This window comes from Podarcis erhardii (assembly GCF_964252035.2).
Source record: "Podarcis erhardii genome assembly, chromosome: 2".
NCBI classification, from domain to species: domain Eukaryota; kingdom Metazoa; phylum Chordata; class Lepidosauria; order Squamata; family Lacertidae; genus Podarcis; species Podarcis erhardii.
In genome coordinates, this window is record NC_138498.1 from 48,879,545 (window position 1) to 48,895,069 (window position 15,525).

Sequence of the window (15,525 nt, forward strand, 5' to 3'; positions counted from 1 at the left end):
ATAAGAGGAGACATGATAGAAGTGTATAGAATTACTTACGGTATGGAGAAAGTGGATAGAGACAATTTTCTCTCCCTGTCTTATAACACTTGCACTCACTGCCATCCAGTGAAGGTGAATGTTGGAAGGTTCAGGACAGATGAAAGAAAATACTTTACATAACACCTAAACTGTAAAATTCGCTCCCACAAGAAGCAATGATAGATAGCTCTAAAAGACAAATTCATGGAGGATAAGGCTATCCGTGGATACTGACCCTGATAGATACATTCTACCTCCACAGTTGGAGATGGTGTGGTTCTAAATACTAGTTCCTGAAAACCACTGGAGAGAATGCTGTTGTGCTCAGATGCTGTTTGTAGGCTTCCCATAAGCATCTGGTTTGCCTCTGTGAGATCAGGATATAGGACTAGATGGGACCCTGGCCTCATCCAGCAGGCTCTTCTTATAGTCTTATATCACACTGGAGGGGATGAGGCTTGCCAGTATGTCTCAACTTTCCATTGAATGACTTTCTGCAACAGTGGACTTAATACCTGAATACTTAGTTTTCTGCTGAGAGCAGGATAGAAATATTTTGCGCATGTGTGTTTTTTTGCTTGCAATCTGATTCTGAGTCTACGAACCCTGTTTTTGAGGAGGAGTAGGTGGTGGCAATCATATTATTTCTGGATTAACTGGCTGGTGATGGCCCTTAATGACAAGCTTTAAAATGTAATAATATTTTAGAGGTGGGATGTCTTATTTATTGTGATATTATTATTATTATTTTGACAATCAGAAAAGGCATGTCCTTCTGGAGATTTAAACAAGCTTGAGAGTCTGCCCTTCTCTCGGGGGAGGTTATGAGGCTTAACTCATTAATTAACATGAGTAGTTTTCATATTCGCCTCATTCCAACAAAACAAACAAACAAACAAAACAAACCCCACAACCCTCCACTGAAGGGCAACGTGATATTAGCTTTATTGATACTGTTAATAACAAATGCGTGGTATGCTGGGACATTATAACTATCGGCAAGAAGCCCTGTGAGGTCAGAAGGCGTCTGACAGCTCATTTAAAAAAATAATCTTCCTCCTTCAGATGTAGAAGCTCAAAGAGAATTGCCTGGAGCTTAATGTTATTTTTGTGCCTGCAACACACAGTGGGAAAGTTCTTCTTCTACTCAGTGTAGGTACACATGCATGCCTGCTGGCTCATTGCATTCTCTCCCAAAATACTTCTCAGGACAGTTCATTTTATATTGTACTCATCTATATGTACATATCTGACAGCAATCCAGAGCTTTCACCACATTCTGTTTCATCACACTACAGGAGCAGAAAGTGTGCTGTAAGGAAGATCACATCTAGGTTCTTTCGAAAAGGTTAATTATGGGCACAAGATTAACATGATCTTAAATATACCCTAGAAATGTCAAGTAGGCAATTGTATACAGTGGTACCTCAGGTTACATACACTTCAGGTTACATACGCTTCAGGTTACAGACTCCGCTAACCCAGAAATAGTGCTTCAGGTTAAGAACTTTGCTTCAGGATGAGAACAGAAATCGTGTACCGGCGGCGCGGCAGCAGCAGGAGGCCCCATTAGCTAAAGTGGTGCTTCAGGTTAAGAACAGTTTCAGGTTAAGAACGGACCTCCGGAACGAATTAAGTACTTAACCCGAGGTACCACTGTATAGGTAAATGACAGCTTGATTCATAGTACAACATCCTTAGACCATTTTATTCCTATTTATATTAGTGCACACATGAACCAAGCAATACCCTTCTCTTGGTCCTGTCACCCTCATAGGCACACTTGCTAGGGAAGTGGGAGAGGGCCTTCTTGGTGGCTGCTCCCAGACTTAGGAACTCTCTTCCTACAGAAACTGTCCTTCTGCCAGCAGGTGAAGACTTTCTTGTTCCAACACACTTTTGGACTGCTTTTATTGAAGGGCTGGTGCCATGCTGTTTTTATTGTAACCATCCGTATCATATAGATTAGAGATTTCCAAACTGTGTGTCGGAACACATTAGTGTGTTGGCTGCAGTGCGGAAGTGTGTTGTGCCACGCTGGATCAACCAGTTGATTTCCAGTCTTTTTACCTGAGGAGAATTCTGCCTCCACTGAAGCGACTGAAGCCTCTTGGATTGCGGGGCAGCACACTCCTTTTCTGCCCAGCCTGCCTGTCCCCACCAGCTGCACCACAGCACATGCTCCACTTGCTGCGCCTCCTTCGGCTGTGGCCTGTCAGGGGTCTGTGCGTGCTGGGTGGGTGGGTTCTGGCGCACAAGGAGGGGTCAGTGCCAGGGGTGTACAGGCGCTCCTGCCCGGAGAGTCTGTTTATTCAGGAGAGCCCGTTTATTCAGCATCACAGCCTTGCCCTGCACACATTTCTGTGCACAGCAAATAGGCAGGTGATCTGTGCTGATCACCATGGCAGCTCCAGTGGGCTTGATTCCTGCAGGTCAACACCACCATTTAAAAGCAAACACCTACAGGGGGTGGATTTAAAGATCTGACAGTTCTGAACCCTTTTAATGCTCTTTTTTTTTGCAAATGTCTTGCTCCCAGGCTGAACTTGATGGTTGCAAAGAAATGGGATTCCTGATCTGCATCCTCGCTTGAAGTCCAGTTTCCCCCACTCTAGTCTCTGAAAAGCAGCAACAAATCATCCTCCTTTTTCGCAGTTATTTACTCACCTTTCCTCCAAATGCACCAACCTCCACCAACACTACTCCTGGAAGATCCCAAAGCCATTTTATTTTCTCCCCAGGGTGGCTAGAACAGAATAGTGTAGTATTTAAATGCCCCCCCCCAATAGTCTCTCCAGGAGTTCTGGGCCTCTCTAGGCAATGGGACAATCTCTAGTTTAACCCTTGGAGCACCTCACCAGATAGAGAGAGAAACACAGAGAAAGAGAACAAGGACAACTTATTTCCAGGTTTGCAGCAAGTAAAACAACACAAAACATACAACTGTGCTTTATCAGCACAAAAGCAGGCACTGAGGCTGCAATCCGAGTTGCAAGGCTGCTGGGGATGCGGCAGCCGTACGATTCCAGGCTGGGATTGAGGGGTGCATGCTTACGCCCTTCCCGCGCTGCCCTCCCCAGAGCCAAGCCTTGCAAGGCTGCTCAGAGAGGGCAGTGATGGCATGTGGCAACCATGTGCCCTTCGATTGGGGTGCATGGCTGTTGCGTCTCCACACCATTCTGCCCAAGCAACCATTCAAGGCTCAGATCCGGGGATGGTGGCGCGAGGAGCAATGCTGCTTGGGGCTGGTGTTGCCCCAGCTGCAGGGGGGTTGGGTGCACACAGGCACATTCCACCTCTGAAGAGCGCCTCCGGTTTGCTAGTAAAACTTAATTTTTGTATTGTGAAATGATGCATGTCTAAAAAGTGTGTCACCAACATGAAAAGTTTGGAAAGCACTGATATATGTAGTTAATAGTTAGTTAGTTAGTTAGTTAGTTAGTTAGTTAGTTAGTTAGATGATTGATTGATAGATAGATAGATAGATCAATAGATATCAATGTTTAATTGTTTCTTAATTTTTTTCTATGTTTTTAGCTCATCATATTTTTATATGTAAGCTGTCTTGAATCCATGTCAGAGAAAAGGCGAGGTATAAATAGATATAATAATAAAAAGACGAGCATGTGTTATGTTGTGTTATCAATTGGAAAAGCAACCCCACAATGTGGCAATGTACATGTGCCTTCCTTGAGGCAAAATCAAACTTTTTGATCTCTGACTAGGTGAAGGCCATTCCCCTATAGACCTATGAAGTGACACAGGAGTGCAAGTGTCAGCATTTCCCTGTTACAAGGAAAATAGCATCTCAGCTGTAGAAAATGAACTAGTTCCCTGCAAGGTGTTACCACTTATTTAGACATGTGATGCTACAGCAGCAATTCTATTGTTCCTCTACCTGATTTAAGATATTTTCTCAGCACACATATGTCCCTTTAGGCTCAGCTTAATGCTTTGACAGAACGAGTTGCCTAAAAACTGGCACCTGCCTTTTAGTCTAACATGCTACTTTCCTGTCAGGCAACTTTCAAGCACTGTGTTTCTGCGTGTCCAAATGTGTCTGTGTTAAGAGTACCAAGATGGCAGTGACAAGCTATTCTGGAACTTAAGGCACCGCACTTGACAGCCTGACTTAACACTTGCATTTTTTAATGTTTATTTTTAAAAAAAGCTTTGCCTCTGTGGCCTAAGGAACTAGCATTTTAAAAAAAAACATTAACCGTTGGAAGACTGGTGTGCCACGTTTTAGATAAAAACTATGCTAGAAACATGTTTGCTCCTGAAAGGCTTCAGAATGTGCTTGAGTAGGTATTAAGTGCCACAATATATGTGTGTTGATTCTAAATCATTGTTTCCCTACCTAATGGCATTTCCTTGGCTACCAAACCATGAACAGTTACTTGAATATTGATTATATGCTGTAGGCCAGCAAACATACTGAAACAGCAAGTTGTGCCTATCTGTGACCATGGGCATATGTTTGTGTGGACAAAGGAGATGCCTCTCCATATGTTTGTACTTACAGCTTATCTGTGCATATGCTTATCTATCTGGAGACATACACTTGAAATAGAATTCTAATCCTCTGTTTCATTCTTTAATTACTGAATTCAAGCTGCTTCACACATGACATTTTTCTTACATTTTCCTTGGAGGAAGAGCATACAGCATTATGAGTTGGGATCATATATTTTATAATGTAAATATATCTTGGGAATCTATTGCCAGTAGTGGATTCCCAGTACACACACACACACACACACACACACGTGTAAGATAGGCATGTGTGTAATCTTTACCCATGAAGATGTGCACTTTTTGTTACCTACATCCATGTGCACTTGGGCAGCTAGTGTATCAGTTTCACTTGGCGCCTGTCTGTCTGTGACAATACCCTAAATAGACATATTTTTATTTGGTCATAAGGACTTAGAATTTGTGTCCCATTTTCTAGGACCTTGTTCTAGGTTAACTTCCGCTCCTGTTGTGCACCCGCCCTGTGGAACGCCCTCCCATTAGATGTCAAAGAGATAAACAACTACCTGACATTCAGAAGACATCTTAAGGCAGCCCTGTTCAGGGTTTTTAATGTATGACATATTAGTGTATTTTTTGTCTTTGTGGAAGCTGCCCAGAGTGGCTGGGGAAACCTAGCCAGATGGGCGGGGTACAAATAATAAATTATTATCATTATTATTTAATCTGAATATTGCATAGACCAATAAAGATGTAGCATTAGTAGCATTTTTTAATTCAGATTTGATATTGATGTCTTCAAGTAGACCAATGTTTCTACCCAGGCACTGTGCTTTTGTTTTGGAAGTTTAGTTTATTCCCTGCTGACTTGGCTCACTTGACACACTCATCCATGCTATGACTTAGCAGGACCTGCACAAACTTCTAGTTACAGGTAGGTAGCCATAGTCTGCCATAGTCGAAACAAAATTAAAAAAAAATTCCTCCCAGTAGCACCTTATTGGTATGAGCTTCTGGGAAGATGCTCATAAATACTTTGTTCCCCGTGGTTCTTTTTCCTCCCTTGCCACACTGAGCTAAACCCCAGCTTGTGATTTAAGCTCTTTCCTCACTAACCCCAAGCTGTGGTTAAGGTTTGTTCTTGGGGTTCACAAGGAGAGAGCATAACCGCAAGCCCAGTTTTTGGACAGTATGCTCAGCTCAACTCAGTATGGCATTGAAGAAAAAAGGACTCAGGAGGAGCAAAATGCTTGCAGTCTGCTCTCCAAAAGCCCACATGTTGCCACATTCCTGGTGAGCCATAGTTTGGCTTATTGTGTTGAGCAAACCAGGCCCTTATCATAGAATTGTAGAATTGGAAGGGACCCCAAGGGTCATCTAGTCCAACTCCCTGCCATGCAGGAATCACAACTATCCATGACAGATGGTCATCTTTCAAAGGCAAGAGAGACATCCAGGTTTGAAAGTTGTTTTGAAATCCCACTGTGTATAATGAACTGCTCACCTGAGGGAGTTTGATCATCTCCTTTATCAGAGGGTCTTGTGATTTCTGACTACAGATTTCTTCTTTGGACTTCTTGGTAACCTTGCTCATCTCTCCACCCCCTACTGACTTTTCATCTTCTTATGGGAAGCTCTTAAAATACAGTGTAGGACAGGGGTAACCAATGTGGTACTCTACAGATGTTGTTGGACTATTACTCCCATCATCTCTGTTCCTTGGCCTCGTTGGCTGAGGATCATAGGAGTTATAGTTCAACAACATATGGAGGGCACCATGTTGGCTACCCCTAGTGCAGGTGTAAAATCACAATAAAAAAGTCATCAGGATCTCTCCCACTGGGCCTTTGCTAATAGAGGCATTGTAGGAGAGGTGACAGTCCTGCTAAAGTTGGAAGTGATGTCGAATTTGCCTTCTTCCCACTCCCACCTGGGAGTTGGTGGGGGGGGGATGACAGACTGGGGAAGATAGAGAGGGAAGGCACACTTCAGATGGTGGGTTCATGAATGGCACACCATGGTTATTCCAGGAGTCAGCATTTTGTATCAGGCATCAGCTCAGTGCTATGAAGCTCCTGCTGGCGAGGGGAAGCAAAGCAATACCAGTATGGTAGAAATAGGAGTGTATTTAAAAGGTTTTATCTTTATTGAAATCAGAGTCTGTCAATACTATTCTAAAAGAATAGTAGCTTTGCTTCCATTCCTAACCCTCAATGTAATCCTAAGAAGGTTGTGCTCTTTAGCCTTTTGTTCTGATTATGACTATTCTCCTCTAAACTTATATTTATTTTCTAACCCACCTGCAAATGGCTGTATGTTGCTGCTTATTTCTAGAGAGACTGTTACAGATGGAAGCGTGATTAATAAGCTGTTAACTATATTTTTGGTGAGATACTTAAGATATCACTGCAATCTCCCTTCCACAAAGAAGAAGCTGCTGTCCTAGAAAATTACAGCTTCAGGAGCACAAAGAGTTCTGCTAGCTCCCCGTGTGCACTCCTCACTTTCTAGACATGACTCATGCTTAGTATTCTTTTCCAGTGTGCTATTACACAGATTCTCTTCTTTCCTGTCTTTCATTATGACTTCTAATCTGACATCCTCCATAACCAACCTTTCTATCTGTAGTGCTAAGTATCATATGCCACAGACACTGCTTTTTTTTAAGAAAAGGAATGGATTAATCTCAATGCTCAGGAAACAAAGAACACATATCGTTGTTCCAAGGACTGGTAATGTTCATAAACAATGCGAAAATATTTGCCTTTTTCTATTCTTTTCTTTTTCTCCTTGTACATTCAGATCCTTCCATGTTTTTAGGCTCTAGCTGGTTTCCACATGTGTGGACATTACTTGATTATAGTACAGCTGATGAGCTGTAGTTGAATGTGTGAACCACCTCCTAGTCTTAAGGAGCAAAGCACCATTTCTGCATGACTCCTGTTTCTTCCTAAGGGGTTTTATATGTGAATAGCCTTCTGCGGAAGGTATCCCTTGCATGAAAGTTATGTAGTATCATGCATGCATGTAGAGAGAGTGCACATTCATTTGTTAAACAGTAGAGCTTTTGGTATCTGTAAGTCAAATCTAATTTCCCTAGAAATTCCAGTACAATTAAACTATGTAATGTGATCAACCAAAATGACTCCCAGAACAGGTTAAAACATATTAAGAATACAGTCAGAAAATATGAACATGTGCTTTGCATCTGTTGTGGCTTCAACAGGTATGCCTGTTCCCATGAATGATGGGTAAATAGTGAAAATAACGCAGAGACAGTTTTTATTTAACCTAGGAAATCCACACATACATGCAAGATATAATGGGCAACACAGTATCTTCAAATTTTGTCCTTGAAGCAGGATATGTCACCATACCTAATAGCAGGGCTGTCATTAAAATAGGGTTGAGGCATCTACATTAAGAAGAAATTACGTATATAGCCTAATTGCATTTATGGATCCTACACATCATCTAATGGATCTTACAGCATTATGTTTTCTCACTTCCTCTGCCCTCCCAGTATAGCAATAAGTAAAGCAAACCTTAATCAAATAGTTACTAGTTGAAACTCCAGGGCTATTAATATCTATTTTAGGATAACTGCAACTTTTACTGGCATCTAATGCTGACAGCAACCCCTGGGTAATGCTTGAAAATCATGTGTGAAACAATTTTCTTTTAAGTGCCAGTTCTAATTAGTATATCAATACATGTTCTTAAACCTGCATCAACCAAATCAGCAGTTCTGTTACTGTATTTAGTCTGCTATTAATTATGCTATTAATTATGCAAAAGTCAGCTAAGTTTAAGAGTGATGCAAGGTCAATTATGTGGACTACCATATTTTTCGCTCCATAAGGCGCACCTGACCATAAGGCTTTTTGGGGGGAGAATTCAAGAAAAAAAACATGCGGCTCTTGGGCGCTTTTACGGGAGGTGGGGGAAGTGAGAGAGCCTCGCTCTGTCCCTTCCCCCACCTCCCGCAAAAGCCAGGGATAGCCGCACACAGGCTCCCCAGGGCAGCGGGATGAAGGCTCCCCGCTGCCCTGTGGAGGCTTCGCGGGCTACCCCAGAGCTGCTCAGGAGCTTGTTGGGGCTGGCGGGGGAAGCCCGGGTTTTCCCCACCCCCAGCCCCAAAAAGCAGGTCGGTGAAGCACTTTCCCCCTCCGCCAGCCCCAAAGAGCAGGTCGGGGCTGGCAGGGGAAGCCCAGGTTCCCCCCCCCCAGCTCCAGGGACCACACATTCACTCCATAAGACGCACAGACATTTCCCCTTAGATTTTAAGAGGAAAAAAGTGCGTCTTATAGAGCGAAAAATACGGTATATACAGCTTTTTAAAACGAGGGTGGGGATATTTAAAAGAATGAAGTGACTGTGGCCTTCATTCATAGGAACTTAGGATACTGTCTTATTCCAGGGTAGCCTAATTGTCCACCCTGCTCAGTATTGTCTCCTGTGACTGGCAACAGGTCTCTGGGGCCTCAGGCAGAGGCTATTCACATAACTGCTATCCTCTGCTTTTAACTGGAATTAAACTTGGGACGTTGTCTATTACTGAACTCTGGCTCTTCCTAGAATCAGTCAGTGTGCCCAGGAAACTGTTGCCTTGACAAAGGCTTATTTAGAATCAATTCTACCGGTTTTGCATGCAAATTTATTTAGGTCTCTTAAGGTGAAATGACAATATGTCAGTCATGAAGCTCTCTTTATATCTCACAACTACTTCTATTATTGTTGGTGGTGGTTGTTTTATTTTTTTCTGTTATAATGTTAGGATTTTTTCCTGAATGGCACGATAATATTCTGTTTTCTGGTTGGCCTTCTATTTGGTGTTTTTATTTTTGGAAAGGTTCCTATCACCAAGGTTCCTATCACCTAATTCTCTGTGAGTACTGCTATTTCCGTAGCATAGACAATAAGGAATGCTAGAAAAGAATTTGAGAAGCACACTGCTAAGAACATAAAGACCAACAAATAAAAATTCTTTAAATACATGGTTGTATATTTGGATATTTGGATGACAAATTAGAATTAGGGGAGAACAGTGAGGTAGCCAGGTTTTCTGGTGGTACCAAATGTTTCAGAGTGGTTAAAACAAAAAGGGATTGCAGAGAGTTCCAAAAAGGATCTCTCCAAACTGGGTGAATTAGCAGCAAAATGCCAAATACAATTCAATGTAAGTAAGTGTAGAGTGATGCACATTGGGATAAAAAATATTAATTTCACATATATGTTGATGAGGTCTGGATTGATGGTTACTGCCAGGAATGAAACATTTGAATTATAGTGGATAACTCAGTTAAGATGCCGACCCAAGATCCAGCAGCTGTGAAAAATTCAATGCTTGGAATCATTAGGTAAGGAATTGAAAATAAAACTGCCAATATCATAATGCCATAATACATATCTATGGTGCAGCCACACCTGGAATCCTGGGTTGGATCCAGCTATGTTCTGCACAGATTAATGAACCTAGACTAGCCATATTTGTTAATTTAAATGGGCCTGAGCAGAACTCTGTTCATTACAACCAATGGTGTACACTACTTTTCGCCTTGCCTCAAAAATGACATTGTACAGCTAGTGAATGGAGACTCTCCCCTATGAGAAAAAGTTACAGCATTTGGGGCTTTATAGTTTAGAAAAAATGTGAATAAGAGAAGACATGATTGAAGGATATAGAATTGTTCATGGTATGGAGAAAGTGGATAGAGACTAGTTTTTTCCCTATCTTATAACACTAGAACTCATTTACATCCAGTGAAGCTGAATGTTGGAAGGTTCAGAACAGACGACAGAAAGTACTTCTTCACTCAGCACATAGTTAAACTATGGATTTTGCTCCACAAGGAGTAGTTATGACCACCCACTTGAACGGCTGTGCCACTATTTTACTTCATATTCCAAAACAGCTGAGTTATTTGTCTGTCCTGTATTTGTTAACTGTGCTTCATTTGTTTGCATTTCAGGCATTTCTTGTTCAAGACATCTTCTGGAACAACTCCTCTATTCAGCAGTTCTTCCCCTGGATACCCTTTGACCTCAGGAACAGTTTACACACCACCTCCCAGACTGCTACCAAGAAATACTTTTTCCAGAAATGCGTTCAAGCTGAAAAAGCCTTCTAAGTACTGTAGCTGGAAATGTGCTGCTTTATCAGCGATTGCTGCTGCGATCTTGCTCGCCATCCTGCTGGCCTATTTCATAGGTAAGTCCATATTTCAAAAAAAATCTCGCATGAAGTGTGCAACTGCTTCACTCCACCCTGCCGTACCCCTCATCCAAAATCCCTTTCTTCAATTATTTGGGGGTAGGGGGAGAGAAATACATTGCTTAAAGACACTGGAGGTTTTAGAATCTAATCTAATTTTAATTAGATAGGAGGGCTGTTGTTTTCTAAATTTGTTAGCATATATACCAAGCTTTTTTAATAGTTTGGGCTACGAAATACTTCACTGTAAAACCCTGAAGCATGCCCAGTTTGTATTGTTTTGAGATAACAACAAGTGTTGGATTCTTTATACGACCTAATTCTCTCAGTTTTATACATCCTGAGTTGAATGGGGCAGGCTGGTGGTGGTGGGAGGCAGAATAGCTAGTGAATTGGAATACTGTATAGCCACTATTTCTTTTTTACAGGTTTTGTTCTCTGCATAATAATTGGTACTTTGAAAGTCAACATACATAAAGCCCCTCTTTAACTTTTGTTCTTATTCCATCGTGTCGTGCTCTATGGCACTGATTTAGCTGCTCCATACTCTTGCATTGTTAGATTGCGTATTGTCTTTGTTTCTGAATCAGCTTGTTCCATGTACTATTGGCTGGTCCTGGTATTGATCTTTTACGTGTCCTCAGATGTTAAGTCTACTGTATCAAGACAATCTGGCAGTGAATGGGCTTTTCCACCTCCACCATAATTCTAATGACAGCCATAAGTTTGCTAAAAATCAAATAAACCTACATAATTTACAAACTTCATTCTTTGATTACATAAAAGCCACTGTCTCAGTTATTAAACATGCAACCATTAATTAGAGTGCATGCTGCAAGCTCCACATATCTATACATTTTGCTTTTGACAGAGGTCTTTTTGCTGGGAGTTTGAAGATTATGTATAGAAATACAAGCAAAAAAGCTTTAATTTTTCCCAAGATACATGTGTGGCAAATAAAAGGGAGAAAAATATGAATGAATAATGGCATTTGTTAGTGGAGAGTGAATTTCCTTTAAAAGGAACCAAACTAGTATTTGTGCAGTCTGCATCCCTCTTCTACGTTAGACTCTAATCCTAAATACACTTACTTGTAATAAAATCCCATATAGTAGAACTTACTTCTGAGTAAGTATGTATAGGATTGCATTGCTCATCTTCTGTACCTGGCACAAAAGCTAATTCATTGTTTAACATTCGTGAACATTTATTAACATTGTCATTGGAGAGCGAGGATAAAAACAGTCAAAATAAGGTGTCAGCCTGGTAAGTGTCAAGATGGAAAACTTTTTGGAACCCATAGAAACTTTCTGAAGAGTGGTATAGAAGTATACAGTCATACCTCGGGTTACAAACGCTGCGGGTTGCGCGTTTTCAGGTTGCGAACCGCGCCGAACCCGGAAGTACCGGAATGGGTTATTTCTGGGTTTCAGCGCTCGCGCATGCGCAAAAACATAAAATGACGTCATGCACAGACAAGACGCTTCAGGCTGCGAAGAGTGCGGGTTGCGAATGTGCCTCCCGCACGGATCACATTCGCAACCCGAGGTATGACTGTAATAGAAAAATATTTTGAATCCTACTGAGTGTTATTGTGGCTAACATTATTTGTGTTGTTCTGTTTTGAAAATTCTACTTCCAGTTGTGTATTTAAGATGTATGCTGTTTGTTACTTTGCAAAAGTAACAAAAGGTATTCCTTCCTTTAAAACTTGCAAAAGTAACAAAAGGTATTCCTTCCTTTAAAACTGTGGCCACACTCCCTCTGGAAGCTACTTAAAATGCTTCTGTGGCAGTGCTGGGTGTTTGGAAGCCCTGCCTTATACCATGTGCTGTACCAGTTAAGTAGTTTGTATGGCAGTGCTGAACATCCCACGCTGCAACTATACTGGCAGAGAAACTGTACACAGGATTGGAAGAACACACAGGTTAAGTGCTAAAAGTGCTTGCAAATGTTATCCCCAGCTGTGAAGAAGTGCCACCATAGGGAAGCATTTATCAGCCTCCATATGGTGGAGTAACATTTCAATTGGCTGCCAGTAAGACGAGTACAGGAGTTAAATTGCCGTTAAGCATTTCTTAAATTCTGCTTTTTATAGATACAGATAAATTCATTTATATACAATGTACAGTTTAACTTTTCAAATACGTTGTCCACAACATGCTTCTAAGCTGTGACCTTAGCAAGATTTGATATTTAATTTACAGGCGTCGTTATTATACTAGATGGAAATAGAATATTGTAGGTGAATATTTCAGGGCATCATACTACACTAGCTAGAGGTTAAACAAACAAAAAAAGCCACCCCTTAATTATTTCATTAAAAACCCATGTTTCTATTCTCATATTGGTAACATGTAAAGTCAGTTACTACAAAAGTACAAATATAATGTGCATGGTAAAGTATGTGGAATGTATTATGTTCCATATGATATTTATTACACATATGCATGTTTATGCACCCCCAAAGAGGTTCAACAGAAATGTTTTGGTTTTTTCCTGGAGGCACTTAGGCTGGGAAATTTAGCTCTATGCCATCTTTCACTTTTCCCTGAAACAGTAATGCTGGACAACAAAAGCAACAGCATAAAATTAAAAGCAAGACGAAAAAGTTTTATCTCAGGGGAAAAGAAGATGGAAACGTATTAAAGTTTTGAAGATAGAACTGTTTTTAAAGAGCTGGTTTTTATAGAGCAGTTTCAATAGCTTTCATGTATTAATTTTTGTCGTCTGTGCTCCCTCCTACTTTTGCACAAATGCAATTGACTAAGATGTGGCAGTTTTACATAATTAGAAAGAAAGCAGGTGTATCAGTTCAGCAGTAAGTTTCTTTAAAGGGTTTCTCTGTGTGATCCTTCTAACATCATGTGACATATATATTGTACATTATGTTGTTGTGTTGGGTTTCTTTAAGCATCAGCACATTGTGTCAAAAACTTGTCACCACTTTGTCAGATATTTCTGAAAGCCCCAAACCAAAATATAACAAAATCCATTGTGAAGGCTGTGAGATTGGGATTTAGTCCTTTTAAAACAGGTGTGCCTCTAAAACAGTGGATCAAGTGATAAACCCAGAAAAAAATACAGTCAGCATTGCTCTGAGTAGTTAATATGAAGCATATACCACAAACCCTATTGTTGGCCTATCTTTGCTCTTTGTAGCTGGATCAGAGATGAAAGCGTTTGTCAGTTAAATTCATTTTTGTTCTCTCCTTCCATGCCAAACTTTGAGAATTAGAAAGTCACCTTGTCATTTTTTTTCGCTGCAGTAATTCTTTCCCAATGTAAAATGCCATATTTTAAGTGTTCCTCTAAACTACTCTGACTTCTGTCAATCTGACTCTGAGCTTGGAAAAGCATCAGGCCATCAACATGTCAGTATGTTAAAAGCGTGGTAATTTTGGGTACTTAGGGTTTCCTTGGGAAACAATAGAAGTATTATTTTCTAGGGAAGCTAAAAGCCTGCAATGTATTTAAAGTTGTTCTACTTGAAAATTGATATGTTGAGACTCATACTGATGAATTTTAGAGTGCTGGGACTATTTTGCTGCCTTCCATCATATGAAATAGACCTGGACTTGGGGAAATAAAGGGGAAATGACAGAAAAAGATGGTGAAGAAGAGACACTTATATAACAGCCCTAGTGTATGCACAGAATAGGGAGAATACAATCCATTTAGTTCTCAGCTTTTGACTGAAAATGTAGATAATATTATTACTTCAGACCTTAAATCATCAGTTCTCTCTTGTAAATTGATTAAATAAAAGATTGACCCATGATGGTCTACATTTTGGCACAAGAAGGCAAGTATAACAAGAAAACTTCCAATTCCTACAATCTGTTACGTTAACATAGTAGCTCATAAGATCAACCATAAGATTTTCAGAACTGGTGTCATAACTGTACCTTGGGATTTGACCACACACCCCATCCCCAGTTGGCACAGAAACTGCTGTCTTTGGCTACTTTCCTACAATCCAGCTTTGCAACATAGTCAACCATATTCAGTATTCTAACAGGAACATAATTAGCACAATCTTAACATCTATTAAGTTTTCATAGTAATATATTTCCATGCCTAGTAGGGCTCAGCTGTTTCATAGTTGGCCAGTTAAATCACATCACCAAAAGTGATGGAAGATGTATCAGGATGTTGCCTAACACTTTGGGCTTCAACTAGGGATGGGGACCGTGACTAAGGTAGATGCAACAACAGTACCATCAAACAAATATATAGTAAAAATAATAATAAATGTGACACAAACCATGGTTGAGCGAAAAAATAAGTCCCAGGTCTGAAAAGTTTGAGGACTACTATCCTAGTAAACATTACATGCAGACTGGGCTGACATCAGTATGAGGCACAATTGCTTGCTGCCTCTCCTACTGATCAAGCCTACATGATATTTGGGTGTATTAAAAGGGTTTTCATGCTTTTACTTACATATATCCTATATTTAGTTATCTGCTCCTCTATAAAGACACTTATATAGCTTCCTGTTATTTAAAAGTGTTTGCATGCATTTCTTTTAACTCTTTCCATCCCCTGAGTATTTTTTCCCCTGAAGCAGGGGTGTTAGGAAGTACCGTAATCAGCCATTTCTCTAGCCAGCACTGCTCTCCTATGCATTATAGTCCTTACTTCTGTCCATAATATTTTCACTGCCCAATAGTTACACAGTTGCTGCAGGATTGAGGCTAACATTAATGTGACATCAGCAGTAAGACAGAAATTCTAGCATGTCTTAAAAAAAATATGTCTACACATGTTAAGGATGTCATGGTACTGATACACGATTTGTGCTAGATAAT

General features: G+C 40.6%; 1 protein-coding gene across 19 annotated transcripts in view; it reads left to right on the forward strand.

The window, feature by feature from the left end:
- Positions 1 to 15,525, forward strand: part of TENM2 (teneurin transmembrane protein 2) — a 782,612-nt gene that overhangs the window by 572,444 nt on the left and 194,643 nt on the right. For all 19 annotated transcript variants that reach the window (XM_081845776.1, XM_081845777.1, XM_081845770.1 and 16 more), the window contains one exon: positions 10,470 to 10,708. In XM_081845776.1, the coding sequence (XP_081701902.1) occupies positions 10,470 to 10,708 (239 nt within the window). The remainder of the gene's footprint in view (positions 1 to 10,469; positions 10,709 to 15,525) is intronic.